This window comes from Phaethon aethereus, assembly GCF_964289735.1.
Source record: "Phaethon aethereus genome assembly, chromosome: 21".
NCBI lineage: Eukaryota > Metazoa > Chordata > Aves > Phaethontiformes > Phaethontidae > Phaethon > Phaethon aethereus.
The window spans coordinates 460,742-482,869 of NC_138597.1; the positions used below are offsets into that span (position 1 = coordinate 460,742).

Sequence of the window (22,128 nt, forward strand, 5' to 3'; positions counted from 1 at the left end):
TTCTGCCTGGCAGCAAGAAGCCAGGGGATCCCCTGCTGCGTGTGGGGCCTCCACCAGCTGCCCCTGCTTCAGGGGTGGCCGGGTGCGGCTCCACTGATCTATCTCCCTCTCACACTCCCTAATGCTCCTCAGCCTCTCCACTTCCTCTTTCAGCTCTGCCCCAGGCTGAGCAGGTCGCTCACCTGGTCGCACCGCACGCAGGTGGTGTCCCCGTCGGTCTCTGGAACAACCGACAGGCTCAGGCACTCTCTGCAGCCGGATACTTGGACAGCCGCGTGCCTGAGCGGGAGCTCTGTCTGTGGCGCCACATTCTTTCTGGCCCCGGTTTTCAGCCGAGTGGCGACCATGGCTGAGCCTCCTCTGGGAGGACAATGGCCACTTGTCAGAGAACCTCTAGTGCCGGAGGGGAACTGCGACCCGCCCGCACGCCTTCCCTGCACGCCCTGCCCGTGCGAACTGCCGCACAAACTGACGCGCCATGCCCTGTTTGCCCGCCCTGTTCGCCGCGCTCCGGGTCGCTCACGCTCCCGGGGGCTGCTCTTGTAGGCGAAGGGGTTTTGGCCGCCGCCGCCCTGGGCCCTGCCCACGCTGAGTCAGAGCTGCCGCTCGTCAGGAGCTCGCTCCGCCAGCCGGGGGTCGGGGGGGGAGCTGGGGCACTCTCTCGCTCCCTGTGCTGCCGTCTTCGTGGTTTGGCCGCTTCGGGAAGGGTCCCCCAGCGCGATCCTTCGCTCCGTAGCCCTTCGCCTCGGTGGCTTCCATCCAATCTGATGACTCTCTTCTGAACCTTTTCCATTTTTTTTTAACCTCCTTTTCAAATATAAACCTCAAAACTGATCTCAGTAGCCAGTAACCGTCTCTCTTAACTACAGAGACAGCATCCACCTCCTCACTCAGGTTTGATATTCCTCTGAGTGTGTCCAACATGACACTTCTCTGACTCAGCCCAGTCCTCCGACAGTTTGTGCAGAACTGCTGTTCCCCCTCCGTCGTGCACCTTCACTGTTGTTTTAAGCTATGCTCCCCAGCTCAGGGAAGAGAGGAGATAACTGCTGCTTCCTTCACTCTGTGCACCTCCCTGCTGATGCAGGGTCGGACCAAATGCCTCGGGACCCAGGCTGTTTCTGCATCTCCTACAACCCCCCTCCATGTCCTGCTGGGAGCAGGTGAGAGATCCTAGATGCATCTGAAATTAGTGTAATTGGTGAAACTGCTATGTAAAGCTTAGGGCAATTCATTACAATAAAACTGACAAAAAAGCAGCAGGGGGGCATCACACAATGAAGAATTGTATTGGGTGAATAAGAAATAATAGGCCCATTTTCCTCCTTGGTTTTATGTCTCTGAGTTGTACTGTTTAGAGACATTCTTAGGAAGCTCGTGTGTTTCCCTCCCCAACCATGACACCAGATTTTCTCAATCTGGCTGAACAAGACCAGGAGTCCTCAGGGCATCTGCTGGGGCACCTTCCTCTTTTATTCAGAGAGCAAGAACTGTTACCTTCCTCCCAGCCCTGATTTTTCAATATCCTAAGGTGACCTCCTGCCTATCCCACCTCCACCTTTTCAGTACATAGAGACCAAGCAAAAAGACATGAGAGTGTATCAGGACTCACTGAACAGGAGAACAAGCAGGCATCTTCCTCGCAGACACTGAGCAACAAAACCTGACACCCTGTGCCCTGTGACACCATCTGGTCCCTCATGTGTGCTGCTTCATCCCATCTCGAGGTACCCATCAGAGCTACAAGCATCCTATTTCTAATAGCCTTTGATAGCAGAGGCCAATATTCTGTGTCAGGTCCTGACTCTTGGGCCACCACAACTGCCAGGGGCTGCTGCCGCCACTGGTTTTTAGTAGGTCTGACTCCCAGTGACGTAATGCTGTGAAACAAGCCCATCTCCAGCTACACACCCGATAAGTCCACAGCACTTCAGGGCCACTTCAGAGCCTCTAGAGCGTCGGCGCTGCTATGAAGCCATGGAAAGTCACACTGTGCAGGCTGAGAAGCTGGACTGCTGCTGTAAAGGGAATAAAACTGGACAAGACACTGCCACCAGCCAGAGCAACACTACAGGGAGCAGCCCAGGGTCTCGGACTGCATCGCTCCCTGGCCGTTTGACGGGAGTGTTTGGCAGGAATGTGTGGCTCCAGCCTCTGGGCCGCCTGCCGGGGGATACCAGGATCCTTCCACAGCTTCTCTTTCATGATTTTTATACCCATTTGAAACGCTACCCATTGCAATCTGCCCCCCATTTTGCAGCCAGCCCCTGCCTGCTTCCCCTGCCAGTCCTGCATGGCTCAGCCTTTCCCTCCTTGCCTGCCAGTGGGCCAGCACTACCGAGGTCCTGGTATAATCAAAGCATCTCCAGTCCTCTGCTGGCTTAGCTGGAAGAGTCAGGTTACCGGCAGCAAAACCCCTATCTCTGATCACTTTAATACCACTAACCCATGTCGTGTCAGACAGAGTCAACATTTGCGCTGGAAAACACTCACGACAGAGAGCGAGCAAAGCCAATCCAGCCCGTGGCCTCTCCCCAGCAGCACTTTGAAATTGCCCAGGGGAAAAAAAAGGAGGTGAACAGCTGGGAGTTTTCCAGCATCTCCTCAGAGCCCTCCCGACAGATCTTGGTCCCTGGAGTGTCAGGTTACCAGACAGGGGAACTGCTTTTATTATGAGAGGGTCAGCAGGGAATTCTGGCATTTTCAATTACCCGCATGCAGAAGCGACTGTGATCCGGGGTCAGGATTAGCTGCGTGACCCCGGCTGAAGACGGAGTGGCAGGGAAATGCACCATGATGCTGCAAGGCACCAGCCAGTCCAGAGGCCACGGGACAGAGCATAAGTGGGGAGATGTGGCGGAGAAAGTTGCTGACAAAGCATCTGGCAGTGGATGCCTGCAACTGCCCTGCAAACGTGCCAAAGAGAGACACTTGGAAAACCCTGGGGTAAGTAAGTGGACAAGCTTCTCTTCCACTGCCTTTACGCAGAGACTCAGCCTCACTGGATGACCCAGGCAGCTCCAGCTTGTGGGAACTATATGGGGAATAGGAACCTCCATGGGACCAGAGCAGGGCATCCCAGAGTACAGGGCTCCCGGGAGGTCCCAGAGCCCCTTCTGCTCTTCAAGCTCTGCACAGTACCAGCAGCTCACTCCAGCCAGATGACAGGGTGATGCCGTGCAGCAGCGAGGACGGTGCTGTCATCAGTCATGAAGCAAGGGCGTCCCTGGCCTTGAAGGCATAGGGCCTGGAGTCATCTAGGCTGGGATCCAGGCTCCAGCAGTGCCTGAAAAACAGTGTTTGAAATGGCAGGAGCACACAGGGCCCCCGTGCAAGGCTGCAGGCAGGTGAAATAGGCACACAGGGCTTTGGTGACTTCTGTTTCTCAAGTACGGGCAGAGTGGAAAGCCAGGACAACTCCCTCTGCACTTCCCACAGACCTGGATGTCTTGCGCCAGTATCTCACCCAAGGAATGCCTAATCCAAGTCAGCCCTCGCTCCTTGCCCCAGGGCATCGCAGTCCCACACAGTCCCCAGCAGGTGACTGTCACTGTGCAATGGTCCAGCTGTCCCCAATCCAGGTCCCATCACTGACCTCAAGGCCCCAGTTCTTCATGCTCAGAGTCCAAATGCATCTAGGTATCTAACTGAAAATTTACTTCTTTGGTTAAAACCTTCTCCATTTTTCGCTTCTCCAGGTAAAGCTCTCTCCTGCCATTTAAGCATCGCAGGCTTTCACACCACAGGCCTTCCTGGAGAATGGATTTGAATTTGGGATGCCTTCCTCCAATGTGAGCACTGAAAGCACCAAAATAAGGAATGCCTGATGAGGAAGGGAGGAAGGAAAGCTTTTCCTGACCTGCCCTCAATGGCGACCCTGGTGACCCTGCTCTGCACGGGAGATTGGGCTGGAGACCTTCAGAAGCCCCTACACCAGCCCTTCTATGTGTGTGACTCTCTCCTGTTAAAAGGGTTCACTATTGCTTGGACCATTAAAACGTTTGTCCACCCAATTTCTTTCTCAGTGTCCTCTGCTGTGACGGCATGTTCAGGAGCAACATACTTTTGAAATCAATTGCCTCCATCAGAAGCTGAGGAAAGCAACACAACGTCACAGGGATGACAGCACTAGGGCTCTTTACATTCTTTACAACATTCTCCCTCAAAGCAGCAAAAGCCTCAGGTCTGAGATGTTCACCAGAACTGCTGGAGCTCTAGAAGACTGGTATTTCACAGCCTGTGATGTTCTTCTTTTCTGAGGTTCTTGACAAGGTGGCCCCATCAGGCTGGTAGCCACACTGTTTGTGTGTGTCAAGTGTCTAGAAAATTTCCCAGTGGGTCCAGCCTCGAGCCCCTTGAGCTTGTAACTACAAATGCTGGAAAATCTTAAAAACACAGCAATGCAGTCCAAAGCTGGTCCTGGCTCCGGCCCCATTTGAATCAGCGAAGGCTTTGGTGTAGATTACAGCCTTTAAAACAGTTCCTAATGCCGCAAGCCCGGTGACTTGGCCCGGGCAGATGAAGGCTTTTGGCTGTATTTATGCTCTTTTTTAATTGAGTTTGTAGCCTTCATTTGCATGCTGTCATCCTGCCCATGGAGGAGGGCAGGACTTTGTTCTCAGCACTGAGAGGAGGTGCTCTAGAGGATCCTGGCATCCTGTCACGCAGTCTGCTGGAGCAGGTTTGGGGTCACTCAGTGCCAAGGTCATCCGCACCTCCTGGCTCCCTGTCTACACGGAAACCTCATCTGCTCCAGATCAAGGCAATGTCATCAGCAAAAGGCTGGTGGAAAGCAGGAACGCTGGCAGGAGCCAGCCCTCCGTCCCTTCAACTTGCCGCCCAGATTTTCTATAAAATGGTGCTTTCACAGACAGTACTAATTAATTGCAAGCAAAACTGTTCTTAGGAACATACTGATTTTAAAACTTCAAACACAGAAAACTTAGACCAGAGAAATATTTCTTGAAAGAATGATGCCTGCTGCAGGGCATCCCCTTGGACCCACTGGGTCTTGCTGATTTGAGACTGAACTTGTTCCCTTGCTGTCTTTCATGGTAGAGTCCACCAGGCTGGCCTTCCTCTGTGTGAGGGGAACTTTTGGAAATATCAGGGTTTTTTCTTGGAAAAAGCATTTCCTGCCCAGACCGACCAGCGTAGCAGCCTCCTGCACATTGGCCAGTGGCAGCGATGAACATGGCCCGGGCTGCGGTGAGACAGGCACAGTGAGGATCTTCCTGCCTGAACTGAGTCAGAGACTTATCGTTTCACACACAGGTAGAGGGGATTACTAAATCACAGGGACTCCGAGATGGACCAAGGGACAACTGGCCAGCCGGCTGCATTAACCCGATTTTCTACAACCATCTATTACGGTCCACATAAACGCACCACTGAGCAGCATCACCCCTCTGCAGTGCACGCTCAGCTGTTCAAACACTGCGGCCCTGAACCCCCCCTCCTGTGTGTCTGCAGCCTTGCCTACCTGCTTCCAGCATCTCCACCTGCCTGAGTGCTGGCCCTCAGGGCCTTGTGTCCAAGCAAGGCAATCAGCATCGCGGGCTGTGCTCGCCAAGTGCAGCAGCGGAGATACATCACCCCTCCTGAACACACAGCAAAAGGCAAGCTCCTGAGCCGCTCCGTTAGCTCCCAGAACTCACATGCAGCAGGAATGGCGGTACGTTGTGGGGAGAGAGGGAGGCACTGCTTCACCAGAAGGGCCTTTCCACGCCATCCATCATGGGTGGGCTTTTGGTTTTAGCCCAAAGTCAGCTCCAGATGCTTTGGAAGAGGTTTCTGAAGCCCCAGGCAGTTGTGGGAAAATTATGGTCGAACCCACAGAGTAATTTATGTAACAGGGAAGCCCAGGAGTCAGCAGGTGGAGGAGCCCGCAGAGCTGGTAGTGAGCGGAGAAGAGCATCTGCCAGGAAAGCTCTAGCAATGCAGCCCATACCCTGCTCTGCCAACATCCCCCCAGCTGCCCACCACAGGAGCAGGAAGAGGAGTCCTGAAGAGCCAGCAGCTGGCAAAGCTCCTACCAGCTGGGAGCCCTGGCTGCGGATGGTCTCCAGCGGGCAGAGGAGAAGGCACTGGGGCATGGCACGGTCCCTCCCGGGCCCTCACCGCCGGCTGCTGCAAGCAGAGGGGATGCAGCAAAGGCAACAGGCTTTGTTGCAACCTCCACCAAGTGAGAGGAGGAGGGCAGGAAATGTCATGCTGCATCAGGTTTTGGTGGCAGCAGCCCTGTGTGTGAGGCAGCCAGGATGAAGGTGGGAGCTGGGGATGAAGGAAAAAGAAGGGAGAGAAGAAGGGCTGCAGAGCCAGGATGGTTACATGGGTTACTACAGACTGTTACATGGGTCCTTGTGGAGAGTAAGGTCTGGCTGTTAATGCTGGATAGCAGAAGAAGCCACGGGGATGTCAAGGTTTCTGCAGGTTTTGGAGCCTGGGAGCAGGCCAAATTGTCACAAGAACACATCCAGTGAAGTCCCTGAAAGAAGAAACCTGGTGTTTAAGGGACCTCAGGAACAGTCCTACAGCAGCTCAGCAGACACACTCCTGCTTGCTCTGTCACGCAAGCAAACAGGATTGTGCCTGGCTTCTCCACGTGGGAGATGGCTCCACAGCTCAGAAAATCTCTGCTTTTCCACCTAAATGCTATCACCAGCCACTCTGTACCATCTGCTCTAGTCCTTCTGCTTTAATCTAGTCCTTCTGCTTTAATAACTTTTCTCCCTTTCTGGTGCCTCTCCAGCCCAGCACGTCATTACAGGCAGCAAATAAATCCCCGTCACTAAGGCTGAACACACAGTGCCTTTTTGGTCTCCTGTCTGTAATGTGGGCTCTCCTGGTTCTGCTCACTTTATCAGCTTTTCTCTCTACCTGCTACCATCACAGTTCAGCTCTCTTGAACATGGGCAACCAGGTGTGCACACAATGACCGTACGAAACTCTACCCAAGCTTTGTGCAATGGCAGTAAGACTTTGTTACAGCTGACGAACATGCCTTGCTTGATACAGCACAGCCTTGCACGTGTTGTTTTTCCAAAAGGTTTTATAGTAGAGAGTTGTTCCCTTCCCACGGCCTGCCACCAGGTCCTCCTCAGCTGTCTTCCATTGTTGAATTTTACCTTGATTCTGTTATTCCACCTCTCCGCATCTTCCTGGAGATATCAGAGCCCTCCTCTGTCCTAACAACGTTTGTGTCAGTTTTCTGCACAAGAAATACCCTATCAGGTTTTGAAACATCAAGAAGTATGAGACTACTTCTCATGGACATCAGCTAGCCACCTCAGTTTAGCCCCATGCTTCCCCATTTGGGTGGTAGTGGTCTCCTATTTAGGCAGTTCCTGGACAGACTTACAGCTTTACTACTAGTTTTCCAAATCAAATGTTTTATTGGTATCCAGACAGGCAGAGTCTACTGCATTTCCATAGGAAATCAGTGATCTCATTGGAAAAAAAAGCAAGAGCAAGCTACACAGACTTGTGTACAAGGACTCAATAGGCCCTCTATCTCTTGATGTCTCAAGTCAAGATTGGTTGCCTTTCTGAAAGATGCTTTAGCCAACGACAGAACTGAAAGTGAGGATAATTGATATGCAGGCTCATCTAAAGCATCTCTTGGCTTGAACCTTTGAAACTTAGTATGAGTAATGGCCATAAATCATAGCTTGGGAGGTTCAGGTTGGACATTGTGAAAAATTCCCTCACCAGGGGGGTGGTGCAGCTCTGGGACAAGTCACTGGAAACACGGAGAGATCTTTGCCTTTGAGGATTACCAGTAATTGACTACCCAAAGCCATGGCTGCCCTGATGTAGTGCTGGCCACAGTCCTGCCGTTGGTGGGAGGTTGGATGAGAAATGTGAGGTGCTGGGATTCTACAAACTTCTGCCTTTTACTTTTCTACTGGAAGGCAACAAGAAATAGATATTCATAGCTTTTAAGGTCCGGAAAGATCATTCCAACTGTTTGAGGTGATTTCTGCATACACCTTCCCATGTTATTATTTCACAGACAAGTAATTCCAGACTGCAGCCAGCACAGGGCAAGGTTGAGAGCAGCATGAGAGAGAACAGGAGATGCCATTGACTCCCTGCTTCTGTCCAGAGGAGCGCAGTTGTGCATCCCTCTGAAGGAGGAAGCCAGACAAATCTTCTGATGCAAAACAAAAGTGAGAAGATAAAAGCAAGAGTCCATATGCCTCAGGCAATACAGTTCTCCTCTGTCTAGCCTGCAGCATAACTAATGTGACAAGCAAACAGAAACCTGGATGGCTGGTGAGAAATGCTAGTCCTACCAACCTTACACCTTCACCTTGTCTGCTTCCCTGGCTCCACTACTCTCTCCTCAGCCTTCCTTCCTGATCCCTCCATGGTCTCTGTTGCATTTGGCAGTAAAGCTCACAGACCATGGCTGCAGGGGATTTTTTTTTGGTTGAAGGTGAGGAAAAATCTTCCCTTCTGGTGCTTTGCACTTCCCAGGATCTGTCTCGTCCGTGCTTCACCACTCATGGCTGAACTCCCCAGCCCTTGCATAAGGACCAGACTGGACTCAGTCCAGTCACAGGACATTCACAGTAGAACAGAGCCATGGTCCATGTGCTTGCTTTGGACCATTGCAACATTCAGCTGTCCTTGAGCTCACAGGCACTTCTGAGTCTTGTCATGACAGGCCTGTCCAAAAGACACTGCCTGGATGGGATGCAAGCGCCTGGTCTGTGGTAGGCACCACAAAGCAGAAATTCAAACCCTAATGATGTCTGGCATGAATGTGGAGCACAGGTGTTAGCTGCACATCTCCTCAGCCAAAGGACCCATGTCACAACTTACTGCTGTAAAATGCCACCCAGAATAATAATGCAAACAATCATAACAAGTTATCTGGATCCACAGAGAGGGAGAAATTGTGCCAGTAAACTCCGCCGCTGCAGATGCTGCTCCTGATGGGTTTATCAGGGAAGTGTATCGGTTTCCTCTGTCACATACTAGCTGGTATTCACACTGTATTAGCTGTTCATGGCTCTTTTCAGCTCTGTTTGCAGCCAAGAGCCTCTGACATCAGAGTTAAACCTCTTTCTCCCGTGTGACACAAGAGTCACTCACAAAAGGGACACATTCTCAAAAATCTGGATGTTCTCTTTCCCCCATCACTGGGAGGTCTTGAATTTGTCTCTGGATACTCTGGAGCTCAGGGCTTTTTCCCCCCTTCTCAGGTCACAGAAGCCACAGTCTGTTATCAAGAGATGCCCTTCCTATGTGCTATTTAAGTCATCCCTGCCCAAGGAGCCCTTTCCCTTGGTGACTTTCCCAGGGCACTGAGCTTGGCTGCAGCACGGATGGAGCCTGCAAATCCTTGCAGCACCAACACTCTCCGTCCTCCCTGAACCTCCCCAAAGAATGGCCATGAATTAGCAAGCAGGGGCTGCGTGTTGTCATCAGCAAGAGGGCTGACACCTGGCACGGCTTTCAGTTAGTCAAGTGTCATTATCCCAAGCACTGGGCCACGCTCAGCTCCTTGACCCCTGGCTTCCCTTCTGTGCCTTTCCTCTTAGGATGCTGGCACGGCACTCAACCACCCTCCTGGCACAGATCTGTCGTTCTGACACAGCTGAGAAAAGGCTTTTGGTGGCACCCGGGCTTGTTTTCTTTGGCCATATCATGGTCCCTTAAGACAGGACTGAATGTGTCAGATGGAAAGTCCTGGATCTCCCTCTTTGGACAGCTGCTGAGCTTTGGGGGAGAGGTGGCACTCAGCTGCGGGGTGCGATAGGCAGGCAAGTGGAAGTGTGCAGCATGGATCTGCAGGTCAAGAAGCAGCCTGCTGGGAAAGCAGAGAGAAAACACAACCCAACCTCAGAGGTGACAGAAGATACATCCTAGGAAGGCCATGGAGATCATGCAGAGTTTGCTGGAAGGGGTAAATTCAAGCTGGCTGAAGACCGACTGGGGAGCAAGTAGGTGGTGGGAAGGTGATGTTTATTCCAAGCTCTTTTTATTTCTATTCTGCTGATTCTAGTCCTTTCTAAATTTTATACTTTGAAAAGGGAAGCATCGCACCTCCTGTTCTAACAAAACCTGCCCTTCTGGAGGTTAAACACCTTTGGTCTTTTTAGGACACTCACTGCAAGAAAAAGGAAACCACCTCTAAGCATGGGCTGGCGCTGGCCACTCTCTTTTGACCAACCTTCTCCTAAGAATAGAGGTGACCTGTCCCTCGGGGCTCCTCTCTGCACCATGGTGTCTGACTGCTGATCGCTTTGTTGATGGGACTGAAAAGATGACAAGATTACAGTGAAATGCAAAGGGTAAACCGGGGTAGTCTAAGGTCAGCAGCAAACTGGGTAGTCTAAGGCCAACATCAACTTGGCCAATGCAGAACACAAGGCCATGGATCCAGGAGGAACTGCAGAGGATCCAGCCAAGGGTGACCGAGGCAGCGTGGGGTACAGGGCTTAGCAGACATGGAGAGAGCTGGGCTGGCTGAGCCTGCTAGTGAAGACATTAAGGGCAAATTTAATTGCAGCTACAACTGCTTGGAGCTCTGTTACAAGTGGGTGGAAATTCACTCTTCCCAGCAGGGGTAGGTGATGCAACACAGGGCACAAGCCACAAATCAGGATGGAAATTATGAAAAACATCTTTCCCAGGAGGGTGACGTAGTCCTGGGACAGGTTAGCAGAGAGGTGGAGTTTTCAAAGACTCAGACAGAAAAAGCCACAGCAGATCTACTCTTGGTGATAGTACCACTGCAAACACCAGGGTGAATCAGAGACCCCAGATGTCCCTCTGACAAACCCTGATGGGATCCTGTGGCCCAAATCAGGCAGGGCAGCATGACTTTGTGGAAGTAGCTCTTGTCAAACTGTCTTGATTTTCTCCTGAACTCAGGAGTTCAGCAGAGTGCACAGACTTAAAGTATGTGAGACACTAGGCTCAGCATCAGCATCATCTACAACACATGAAAATAGTTTTAAACAAGGCTGGCACTCAGTGGGCACCCACACTGTGTCCAACATAGTAAGCGCAGCACCTCTCCTTAAAATTATTAGAGAGCTGGGAGTTGATATAAAAACATTGCTGGCAAATCATTCATAAAATGTCCAAAATGGCAGTGTTGGGAATGACAACTTCTGCGCAGAGCAACGATCATGGCTTGATGGCTGAGCCCATGAAAATGATTATAAGGTTGTGCTTGGGTCTGTAAACCAAAATACAGGTCTTGCTTGCAGAATGACAGACTGCATCGAGGGAAGCAGCATCTGAAGGGAACAAGACAAAAGCCACCAGGGAGGTAAAAGCTACCCACGTGGCTGAGTGAGGTAGTATTTTACACTTAGATGTGTAAAGGGAACAGCACAAACAGCAAGGAAAGTAGTTTATCTGCAGTAGAGCTGCTACTGGGTACAATATCTAGTTCAAAAAATTACGATGAAGAATACAGAAGTTTCCACAGAGAGCTGTGGGAAGATCCACATTCTGGCTGCTCTACTGGGATCATTTTCTTACTCCCTCACAGCAGCTTTTTCCTGGGATGCTGAACAATTTATGATACCTGAAGGTTAAAGACACTGCTCAGTCCTGAAAGCACCAAGCACAGGGGGTCCCCCCAACACTGGTCCATTGATCCCTGGATGAACCAAAGCGATTTCTTTCTGCCTTGCTTTCTTCGGGGCTGGGAGGTCCCCAAAAGCTAGTGTAGCGGGCACTTTGCAGGGAGGCCATCATCCACTGTAGCAGGAGCACAACCCCATCACGTAGTTGGTCCTCTGCTCTCCCTGAGATAGAGGCCCAGCTGACTGCTCAACCCAGAGCAAAGGCAGAGGGAGGCTGTAATTGCAGCTTCCCCAGGGTCATCCCTCCCTCTGCATGCTCTCCTCTCCCCACAACACCCTCCATTCTCCTGCCCCAGCTCTGCCTTTGTGTCTGCAGCTTCTCTTACCAACCGCTAATGATCTAGATCAAGGCTGCCAGGCGGTGCTGAGTGTAAGCAGAAGAATCCAGAGCCTCTAATTACAGAGGAATTATCAAGCAGACAGTTACTGTTTAGTGCTAATGAATGGATACATTAAGAGAGACATCACACAGGCTGAGAAGTGTGAGCCCTGATAATAAAGGAGTGTCAAACAAGGAAAACACAAGGAGGAGGATCCAGGGGACTGAAAAGGAGTCGCCTGCAACTCATCTCTCTGGTTTTGCTAAAGTGGAAGTAGCCACAAGCAGTATATGAAGGTAACAAGCACACCATATAACTGCAAAGTGTAAAATCCAAGTGTTAAATAACTCATCTACAGCGCAGGACAACACTGGGGTTGTGCAGAGCCCCCTCCCAGCCCCAGGTACCATCACACCCACCCCATCTCCATCAGCCCTCTCTGTTAAAGGAAGCTGCAACAGGTCACAGTCCCAGACCAGTTCCTCTCTCCTCATCACGTGCAGACAAGTTCCTGCTTGCAGTCAAACCATGGTTCAATGCTATGCTAAATCCGCCTTCAGGGCTTCTGATACGGTATTGAAAACACTGTGACCCCATGGCACCCAGGCTAACTTAAGATCAGAGGTCGGTCTGCCGGTTCATCTGCAATCAGGACATTTTTGCAGGCTAGCTGTGACTCGGTGCTCCGCAAGCCCAGCCAAGTGATGCCCACCTCCACCACGGCTGCTTCGCCCCAGACCAAAAACCACCTGTCCCCTGCAGCCAGCACGCTCCACGGTATCGAGGCAATTCCATGGAAATGCAATCATCCACGACTGCCAAATTCAGTCTTGAATGTCATGTACTGTCCAGGGCAGCCTGGGGCATGTTCGCACAACCCCACACATTTGCTGCAGTTCTCAGAGGGACCACAGAAACTTGCTTGCTCCCACGCATGCTTGTACCTTACTGGCATGATTCTGCCGTGCAAGTGGATTGAGCAAAGCCCCAGCCCCAGCCTGTGCTCCAGCTCCATATGGCTTCCAGGTGGGCTGGGGAGAGCAGCCCCTGACCAGCAGCTCTGTGGGGCATCCTGCCACCAGCACAGCTGCTGCCTGGGGACTGCTGGTGGATCTCCTATAGGAGCAGCACTACCAGGCACCCTGACACATCCCTTCTCCCAGCAAAACCACCCTGCACAGGGGCAGCGTAGCAAAACCCCAGGCCAGCACAGAGCTGGAGACCCTGAATGAAACCCTTCCACTTCTGCTGCTTGGTCTCCTTCACCAAGGTGACTCTGCAAGTGGCACAGGACCTGGAGCAGATTTCCAGGTAGTCATCCCACATCTCCATCTCCCAGCCCCTCTTCTGTGCAACCTTCCTTTCCTTTCATGGCCTGTCCTGGCTTTCCTTGCAGTCAGAGCAGAGATTGCAGTTTTTGTCAAAATGCTGGAGCTAATCTTACCTTCCCTCCTCAGGAACCAGGGCCTGCAGCAAGGCTGCCAGCAGCAATGAGCAGTGCTGCTGTGCCTGCAACACACCGACAGTGCGTGCAACTGAGGCAACAACCTCAGAAACAGTCACGTGCCCGGCGCCGGAGAGGGATGCTGAAACACCAGAGGATCCTGACATGAGCTGTTCTGCTGTGGTGATGGGAAGGGCAGCTCTGCCTTGGGGCACACTCCAGCTTTTCACTGAAATAAGGGACATTATTCATACCCAAGGCTTGGGATTCATCCAGGAATTGCCAGGCCTATGCACTTTGGTCACCACCAGCATTAAGGGGCAAGCAACACCATGCCACACCTCACCCCACCTCTTCTCATCTTCAAGCCCCTGCTCACCCCACAGGCTTTCATCCAGCACCTCTTGACCAGACCTCTGCCCACCACCCCACCTCCCTGGAGAGGTCTGCTGGGAGACACGGGTCTGCATCTTACCAGCCTGGTTGGTGGTGATGTTCACCGATGCAAACTGCGGGGAGAAGGGGCTCTGGTCGGTGACGCCATTCACTGCCTGGATCTCGAAGGTGTACTGGGTGTGCGCCAGCAGATCGCTGATGTAGATGCGAGGCTCCGTCAGGCCCAGCTGGCGGGGGGCGAACTGCACGTTGTCCCCGCAGCGCGTGCATGCCCCGCGGCCGGAGCCGCAGCTCTTGCAGATGATGTTGTACACCAGGTCCTCCCGGCCTCCCGAGTCCCGCGGCGGGGTCCACTCCAGCATCAGAGAGGTCTCGTTTACGCTGGAGATGACAGCCTGGGGGGCAGATGGGATGGCTGCAAAGGGAATAGACAGAAAGGTGTAAGAGCCAGAGCCCTGCTCACTGCTGCAGAACCAGCTGCACCGCACCCTCTTCCCATCCCGGATGGGACTCTGCAGCAGGCGCGCGCTGAGCTGGGTGCTTCTCTTGGTGTCAGGGATGTGCAGGGCAAGCTGGACAGACAAAGGCAGGAGCGGGAAGAAAACCTGTCCTCTTAACCCAGCCTCATTTGATTACGTGGCACCCCTTGCAAAATGCATCGGTTATGTTTTGTAGCGTTTCTGATTCCTGGCTTTTGCATTAATCTCCCACGTGCCAACACGCAGTCTTCTTCTCCAGGTGCAGCCCCAGAATGAAGTCATCCCACTGCCTAGAACAGCACAGAGCAACCCCAATTTCTGTCCCCTTTGCACGTATGATGCTGGCAAGCACAGACTAGCCCAGCGTAAGAAGACCCACGCCTGCCAGGATGAGGTGCTCTGAGCCCCCCAGCTTCCTCCAAAACCCCGCTGAGTTTGTTAAGCAACGCTCCGTGCTTTGACTGATGCGTGTCTCCTTTCCCAGCCACATGCAGTCCCTCCCCAGTTGCCCAGAGCCCACATACTGGTGCACGGCATGTCGACAGGATCGGCATCTGCCCGGTAATACCCGTTTCGGCACACGCAGTTAGTGGCCCCTTCTGAAGTCGTCCGGCTGTTAATTGGGCAGTGGGTGCAACCTTCATCTCCTTGGCTGGCCTTGAACGTCCCCGACGGGCAGCCTGGAAGAGAGCCAAGAGCAGTGGTAAGCGGCGAGGACAGGGGCTGGCGGGGACACCCAGAGCCTGGCAGCTCTGCCAGAAAACACCCTTTGGGGCTTTGCAGAGTCCGAAGCCAAAACCTGACAATTTGAAGTAAACAAAGTGGAGAAGGAGCAGCTGGTTTGAAGGCTCGGAGGAGGCAGGCACTGCTGCTCACGCCGCCTGTAGAGATGGGGTCCCCGTGCAGACACGTCTCCCCACTATTCCCCAACCACAAGCACAGAGGAGGGTCCACTCAGGGATTCTCATGAATGCAAAGGGGATTTTTAGCAACTGTCACGTAAGAAGATGCAAGAAGCTGTACCAAGTCAGACCACGGTCACCAGAATCCTCCTCCAGCAGTGACCACCCAAGGAGCAGGGCGTGAGCCAGGCACATGCACTGCCCACAGTATCTTTCCACCCTCCAACAATTTATAGCTCAGGAACTTTCTGAGAGCCGGGCTCTTTGCATTTAACATGCCTTGTGGTATGTTTCTTCCACTAAGTTACCCAGTCATTTTTTTATTCCATGCAAATGTTTTGCGCCCATTTTATCTCTCAGCACAGAGACCCATGGTGTCATTGAAGAAACCGCTGCCCTCTGCTTTGAAGCTGCCAGCTGCCATTTCATTTGAGGCCATCTCCCACTTGCGTTGGCAGTGAACACTCAATCACCATCCACCTTCTCGTAGGGCTGCACAAACCTCTGCCATGCCCCAAGCAAGTTGCATAGCAACATTCACTGTTTTATTCTCTACTCTGTTCTCATAATTAGCAATGTCCAAAATATTATTTAACCACCAATGACCAAAAGGACTACCTACTATAGCCCCAAGGTCTCACTCCCGAGAGACATCGGGCCAACTCACAGCCTATCTTCACACACACACACGTGTGTGTGTGAAGTTGGGGTTCTTTTCTCCCATTTGCATCACCTCATGTTCATTGAATTCCAACTGCTTCCTCATTCCCTAGTCACGCTATATCACAAGGTCTTTTCACAACTCTCCACAGCCAGTCCTTGTCTTCCCTGCTCGGTATCGTAAGTAAATTGTCGCTTCTGCCATGACCAGCAGCAGCGTGCTGGGGTCTACCTCCACTGGGGCTCAGACTTCAAAGCCCCTTACAGATGAAGAAGACGCTCTGAATATGCACTCAAAAAATATGTATTCAGCCAGGCACAGTGGGCGAGGGTGGCACAGGGGGTGCATGGTGCCTGCAGCAGATGGGTGGTGAAGGCTGGACCATACTGTGAAATATAATATTAACGGATATGGCGCAGGTGGCTAAAAATATCAATGCAGAGCTTTAAACACCAGAAAGTGCATTTCAAGTCCGGGGACCACCAATGCCAAAGCAAGAGCACAGCTGTAAGCATTTATTGGCATGGCTCTCGGTAATTATTACTCTTGGTTGGGACTTTCTGCCGCTGTTAATTTCTTGTGCAGCACGAAGAGCCTGGGGGGTGGCAGGTAGTTTCTGCACTGAAACGAGTTAAACAAACTTCTACCGCAGTTCAATGCCAAGGCTTTCAGGAATGAAGCAGATCAGAAAAACAGCCTGGGAAAAACATACGCTTGGGGTTGCTGTAAGCAAGAGCTATTACTGAGAAGTACCTATTTTTTCTCTGGAAAAAAAAAAAATTTTTTCAGTTTTCATCTCCCTTCCTTCAAAATTGTCTTCAGTTTCCAATGAGAGAAGCTCAACTGAAAAATACTATCAGTCTTCCTGCTTGCAAAGTCTCTCCTGCCTCCTACAGTGAAAGGTTCTGTTGAAAAACTGGCTTCTCCTCATGTTCTTGGATCTTTCCACTCTTGCTGTCCCCTATCCCCCATGCATTTGACTCCATTTCTGACCCTATTCCCAGCATGTCCCTCAGTACTAACCCACCTCAGAGGGTGTTAAGCTGTTGGGAGAGGTGATGGCTGTGTTCTCTGTTACAAAGAATGTGTGGCTCTGTAGTGATGGTGGCTGAAATGATAACAGGGTCCCTGTACTAATAGCAATTTTTGAAACACAATAAAACCAACACACAAAATTGCTCCAGTCTGACATCCAGGGTGAAATATAGGGTCATTTGATCAAAGACGTTTTAAGACACGGGCGCCTCTCACTTTTCCGAGGTTTATTTTAACAACTTTCCTATAAGGCTTCTTCTGCATCAAGATAGAGATATATGAAAAGAAATGTCTGTGCTGCTGAGACTGGCAACTGGCCCCGAGAGACAAAAAACATTCCTTAGGTTTGGCCCGGCACAGGCTCACGGCTGCAATTAATACTTCTGTGTCTGCTGCTCTTAGAGCAGAGCAAAAATTGGGAGCTGAATGATTGTTCACCAAAAATACCAAGCTGGGATGCTAAAACTCTTTGCACATGTCGTCAAAACATGGCCAGAAGTTCTGGCAACTTTCTTCCTCCCCAGGAGGTCTCGCACACCAACACGGGATAAAATAATCCTGGAAAATCAGAACTTCTCCAAAGATAAATGTTTTGAAATCATGCTGAAAGACAGGAAAATCACTGAAATTTGATGCAACCTCTCCCCTTCCCCCCTCAAGTAATGACAACCTCCAGAAGTAAAATAAATGAACATTGTGTTCAAAACTGTTTTGTTCCCTCCAGGTCTTCCTCCGGGTGAGAAAACAGCTTTTAATTTGGAATCCACCCAATTTCTTGTTTCCAGAGTAAACAACAAATCAAAACTGAAACCTTCACATAGGGGTTAAACCCCATCTTGTTTGAACAGCGTGAATGTTCTCACCACTTGCTGGAAGACATGAGGACACCCCAGTTTTCTGCCCCAGGTGGTGACAGCAGCTTTCGGACATGTTGCTTCCCCTTAGGCTTGTAATGAGGGCAGGGGCAGAGCATCCCTAGAAACTCCAGCTCGGAAAGAGTCGAAACAGTAAAAGCACAGAAATTTCTACTTTATCAGAGAGCACCCTTCATGCCAGGAGGGTGATCACCATGACAGCGGCTCTGGCCCCATCACTGAAGCAGGGGTGGTTTGCAGCTTCCCAGGTTGCGGCACCAATCGGATGATGCCAATAGGGAAAACATAGGGACCTTTAACTGCCTCATTGCTGCACGTAGGCATGGATGGCTGCCTTGCTGGGGTACGGCTTGGAGACAGCAGCGGGTTTGCTGAGAGAACTGGCTGTAGCTCTCTCAAACGAGATTGGGAACGCCTGAGCAGCACCGGGTGTCCTTGTTTCCTATCCACCAATTCCCAGGGCACAGAAAGGTGGTCGTGCCTGGGGAGGCACGTGCTTTGGGAAGGGAACACAATGGAGAAGGACCCATGAGGGGTCCTGCTCTCCCCTGCCGGAGGATCACACCACGGATCTGGGAGAGAAGACCATTTCTGGAGGCAGCGCTGGCATGAGGCTTCCAGCCCTCCTTCCCCGTAGCTCTGCCTGTCCCGGGGCAGCTCGGTGGAGAAGGGCATCCCGTGGCTCAGCCTGAAGGAAAAGCCTTTGGCCAAAGGTGCAGGAGGGGCTGCAGAGGGTTCCCTGTTTGCTGGCCCCATGTCCCACTGCCTCTCTCTAACCAACTTTTCAATTAATGCAGTGTGAGCTGAGCAGGCTCCAAAAAGGTTCCTCTGCATCAAAAACTGCGTGGGCTTTCCAAGCCCACCCCAGACCACTTCTGCAAACAGCTCAGAGCAAACAGCTCACTCTTTCAATAAAGTTTCCAAAATGGCACCTTCAATCCGTGCTAATGCCTCTGAGGATGGGTCGTCCTCGGCTCCTTTTGCCTGGCTTTGCTTCTCCTGGCAGCAAGTCTCCTTCCGCTCAAGCAAGGCATTTTTAACGGCTGATGGAAAACAGGCAGCCCTGGCTCTGTCAGTTGGGATCCGCCAAGAGTCTTAAATCCACGGCCTTATCTCCCAGCTGCCTTCTTCTCCATCTGGGGCTGGAGGCATGGGGCAGGCAGCCGGGCTCTGCAGCCTGGCGTCGTCAGCATCCCCAGTGCTGTGGACCCCGGCTGCTCACCTCGGCTGCATCCTGCCCTGTGCTTTTGGGAGCCGTCTCCCATGGCCCTCCCCGCTCCCACTGGCATCCTAATCACCCTGCAGACCCTACACAAGCCTCTGGCTCCCTTGGCCGTGTACCACAGGATTGTCTCTGCACCCACCCCGCACCCAGCGGGTGCCAGCAATTTGCTTTTATGGGTAATAAGGAAAACAACGTCCTTGGCCATGCCAGGAGCATGGCCAGCACATCGAGGGAGGTGTTTTCCCCTGCCAGGCACTGGGGTTGCTGCCGCAGCTAGTCCGGGGTTGCCCAGTTCAAGGGGGATATGGCGGAACAGGAGGTCACCGGGAAGGCCAGCCCTGGGGCACAGGGCATACGAAGAGAGGTGGAAAGAGCTGGGATGGGTTAACTGGGGCAAGGGGTGGAATCTAACTGCAGCTGCAGCTATTTAGGGCAGATGCAAAGAAGACAGATCCAAACACTCTTCAGGGTGCCAGACCCTGTAACAAGGGACAAGGACCACAAGTTCAGGCTGGACATTAGGAAAAGCTCCTTCTCCAAAGGATGGTGCAGCCCTGGGACAGGTCACAGAGGGCTGATAGATCTTTCTCGGCGGTGGACTGCTCATGGGGTATATGTGGGTGTTTATGATGTTGTCCTGTGCAGAAGGCCATTATGTCCAACCAGCTCTGAATTCACACCTTTTTCCTTTCATCAGCTGTGCCCTTCTTCTTACAAGATGAGGTGGGTGTTGTACTGACATTGTCACTTTTTTCCATACTCTTCCCCATTCTGCCCCTTGCGCCCTGATCCTTGTTTTTAGCTCTGCATGCGAATGGCTCTCACCAAGGTGCCCACCGCAGCAGCCAGGTCTCTCGCGCCAGTGAGAAGGGCCCCCTCGGAGCTGTTTTAGCGCATTCCCCTAGCCAGAGCTGTGCAGCCTCCTCGGGACAAGACTAGACAAAACCACTTTGTTGCACTTGCAAAAATTATCCATTCTCTGCTTGATCCTGTCCCCAGGCCCTCACACAATGTGTTTGTCACCTTAGCGAAAGGCTGGCCTCCGGACAACCCAAAGGAGCAATGCTGCCTTTGGATCTGCTTACCCTTCTGCCGTGGCCTCTCCAGGCTGGACGTTTTAGTGCTGGAGGGAAGAGGACTCAATCCTAGCTTGCAAGGCTGCAGGTGGTAATACCCAAGCCCCGTGGACTTGGCATTGGAGCCGTCTGCTAGTTCTGAAAGAGAGAGCATCTTGGACTTCTAGGTGTCAGCTCTCTGCACTCATCCTTCCTGGGGCTGCACAGGTCCTCCAGTTTCCCTCCTAATAAATTTAATTAGCAGCCTACACTGTTACCTCATACTTGAGATAAGCAATTAATCCCATTGCCAGGTGCTGTCACTGCCAACGACTCTGACAGCATTTGGAGAGCAGAGGATAGAAATACAGAAGGGAAAACAGGGTTAAATGAGATTAACTGAAGGGGAACATGGAGCTCAGACGACTTCTGTGATGTGGATTAAAGAGTTGTCAATAAAGGAAGAAGAAGTCACGATGTTTAACCCCGTTATTCTCCACAGGACAGAAATAGAAGCGGATGGCACAGACTTGCAAAAGCATCCTCCTGTTGCTAGTGGCTTTTAGATACGTCCCCATGCTGTTGACTGGACCAGTATCCTGCACCTCACCAGCACCTCAAGATCAAGTGGCTCACATCAGCTCCCCAGCACACAGGCACCGCTGCTCTGGCCTCACAGCTGGAGGTGCCGGGACTCCAAAACCCACATTCCCTACACTAGTGATCCCCAGACGTGCCCCCCCAAGCCAACTCATCTGCCTCCCAGCTTCAGCCCAGCACTCCTTAAGACACAACCCTCTTGGAACTGTCCCTGGCGAGGACTTCCATGCTGCTCCCTGTCTTTCTGCAGCTCGCCACCAGCTGCTTGGTTTAAGAGGTTATGTTGTATTCTCGCCGTCATCCACCCTTTCACTTGGTCCACGGGCGGGCACAGAGGGAAAGCACTGGGTCAGCATGGAACTGTGACAGGACCTTAGTACCAGGGTGTCACAGAGCTTTGCAGAGGACCAGGCGGGGCAGAGCGATGCCCTGTTTGGGGAGCTCCGCAAAAGAGCACTCTGGAAGGTCCTGCAAAGGACATAGTCCCTGACCTTCTAGCCAGGTTGTCCTCAGGCCAGTCCAAACAAGCTCCAAAGACCAGGAAAGCTGCATGGGTCAGGGATTCAGCCTTTTGGACACCATGGGACAAACCGACGCCTGTCATCGTACACCAACTGCAGCTCAGCCTGGGCCAAAGCCAGCCAGTTACAGTCCCCCGCTCTCCTGCAAGAGCATCACCAGCCTGCTGTCCAGGACAACCTTAGGCCGAGAGCACCCTCATCTAAACCCTCGCAGTGAACTCTCTCCCAGTGCCCACACACCAGCAACAGGACTGAGCGCTCGCCTAGGAGAGGCTTCATGCCGGGGGCTTACCAGCAAATGCCTCCTGCAGCTTCCCTGGGGTTCGCAAGGTCATCTGCCCGCTAGCACCGCTCAGAAGTTCAAGCATCTGGCGAGACGGCCGCACCTGTGGGCACACACACCTGCAAGCCCCCCCTCCCCGCCGACCTGCTCTGGGCGGCACATCCATCAGCGGTGACGGGATTCAGCTGTCAGGGAGAAACGTCTGGAATTTCTTACCTGGTCAGCCTGGCTCAGCCTCCCCGAGCTGGGGCTCTTAAAGAGAAACGGAAAGCTTTCTGTCCCTGCCTGAGCACGGGGGTGCTCCCAGCATCCCCAGCTTACAGACAGTGAGTACCATAATCCAGCACTTCTCCTGCTAGAGCTGTTCAGTGGACACCCCAGGCGGGAGGACTTCCCTACCCAAAGGAGACATGGAGCTGTATGTTCATCGCGCTGCTGTAGACCACAGGCAACTGCAGCCCCAAAGGCATGGTTCACAGCTCACTTCCAGAGGCCAGCGGTCCTGGGTGAAGCCAAAACCAGATGGCAAGTTTACAGGTCAGGGGCACCGCTCTGGTAGCAGCAGATGCTTTGGACCTCCTCGCTCCTGCAGACACCCGCAGAACACCCTAGAATGTAGCTCCGAGACCAAACTCAGTACGACATCCACCACGCTGAGGATGTTGGGCACTGCAGGTCTAGGAGCACTCCCAGTACCAGCACGCAGGGTGATCAGGACGC

At 52.3% G+C, this 22,128-nt stretch overlaps 1 protein-coding gene across 3 annotated transcripts in view; it reads right to left on the reverse strand.

The window, feature by feature from the left end:
- EPHB2 (EPH receptor B2) overlaps window positions 1–22,128 on the reverse strand; it is a gene marked incomplete at both ends in the record, with an annotated part of 131,808 nt that overhangs the window by 36,921 nt on the left and 72,759 nt on the right. For all 3 annotated transcript variants that reach the window (XM_082009332.1, XM_082009331.1, XM_082009333.1), the window contains 2 exons: window positions 13,852–14,187; window positions 14,776–14,931. In XM_082009332.1, coding sequence (XP_081865458.1) covers window positions 13,852–14,187; window positions 14,776–14,931 — 492 coding nt within the window. The remainder of the gene's footprint in view (window positions 1–13,851; window positions 14,188–14,775; window positions 14,932–22,128) is intronic.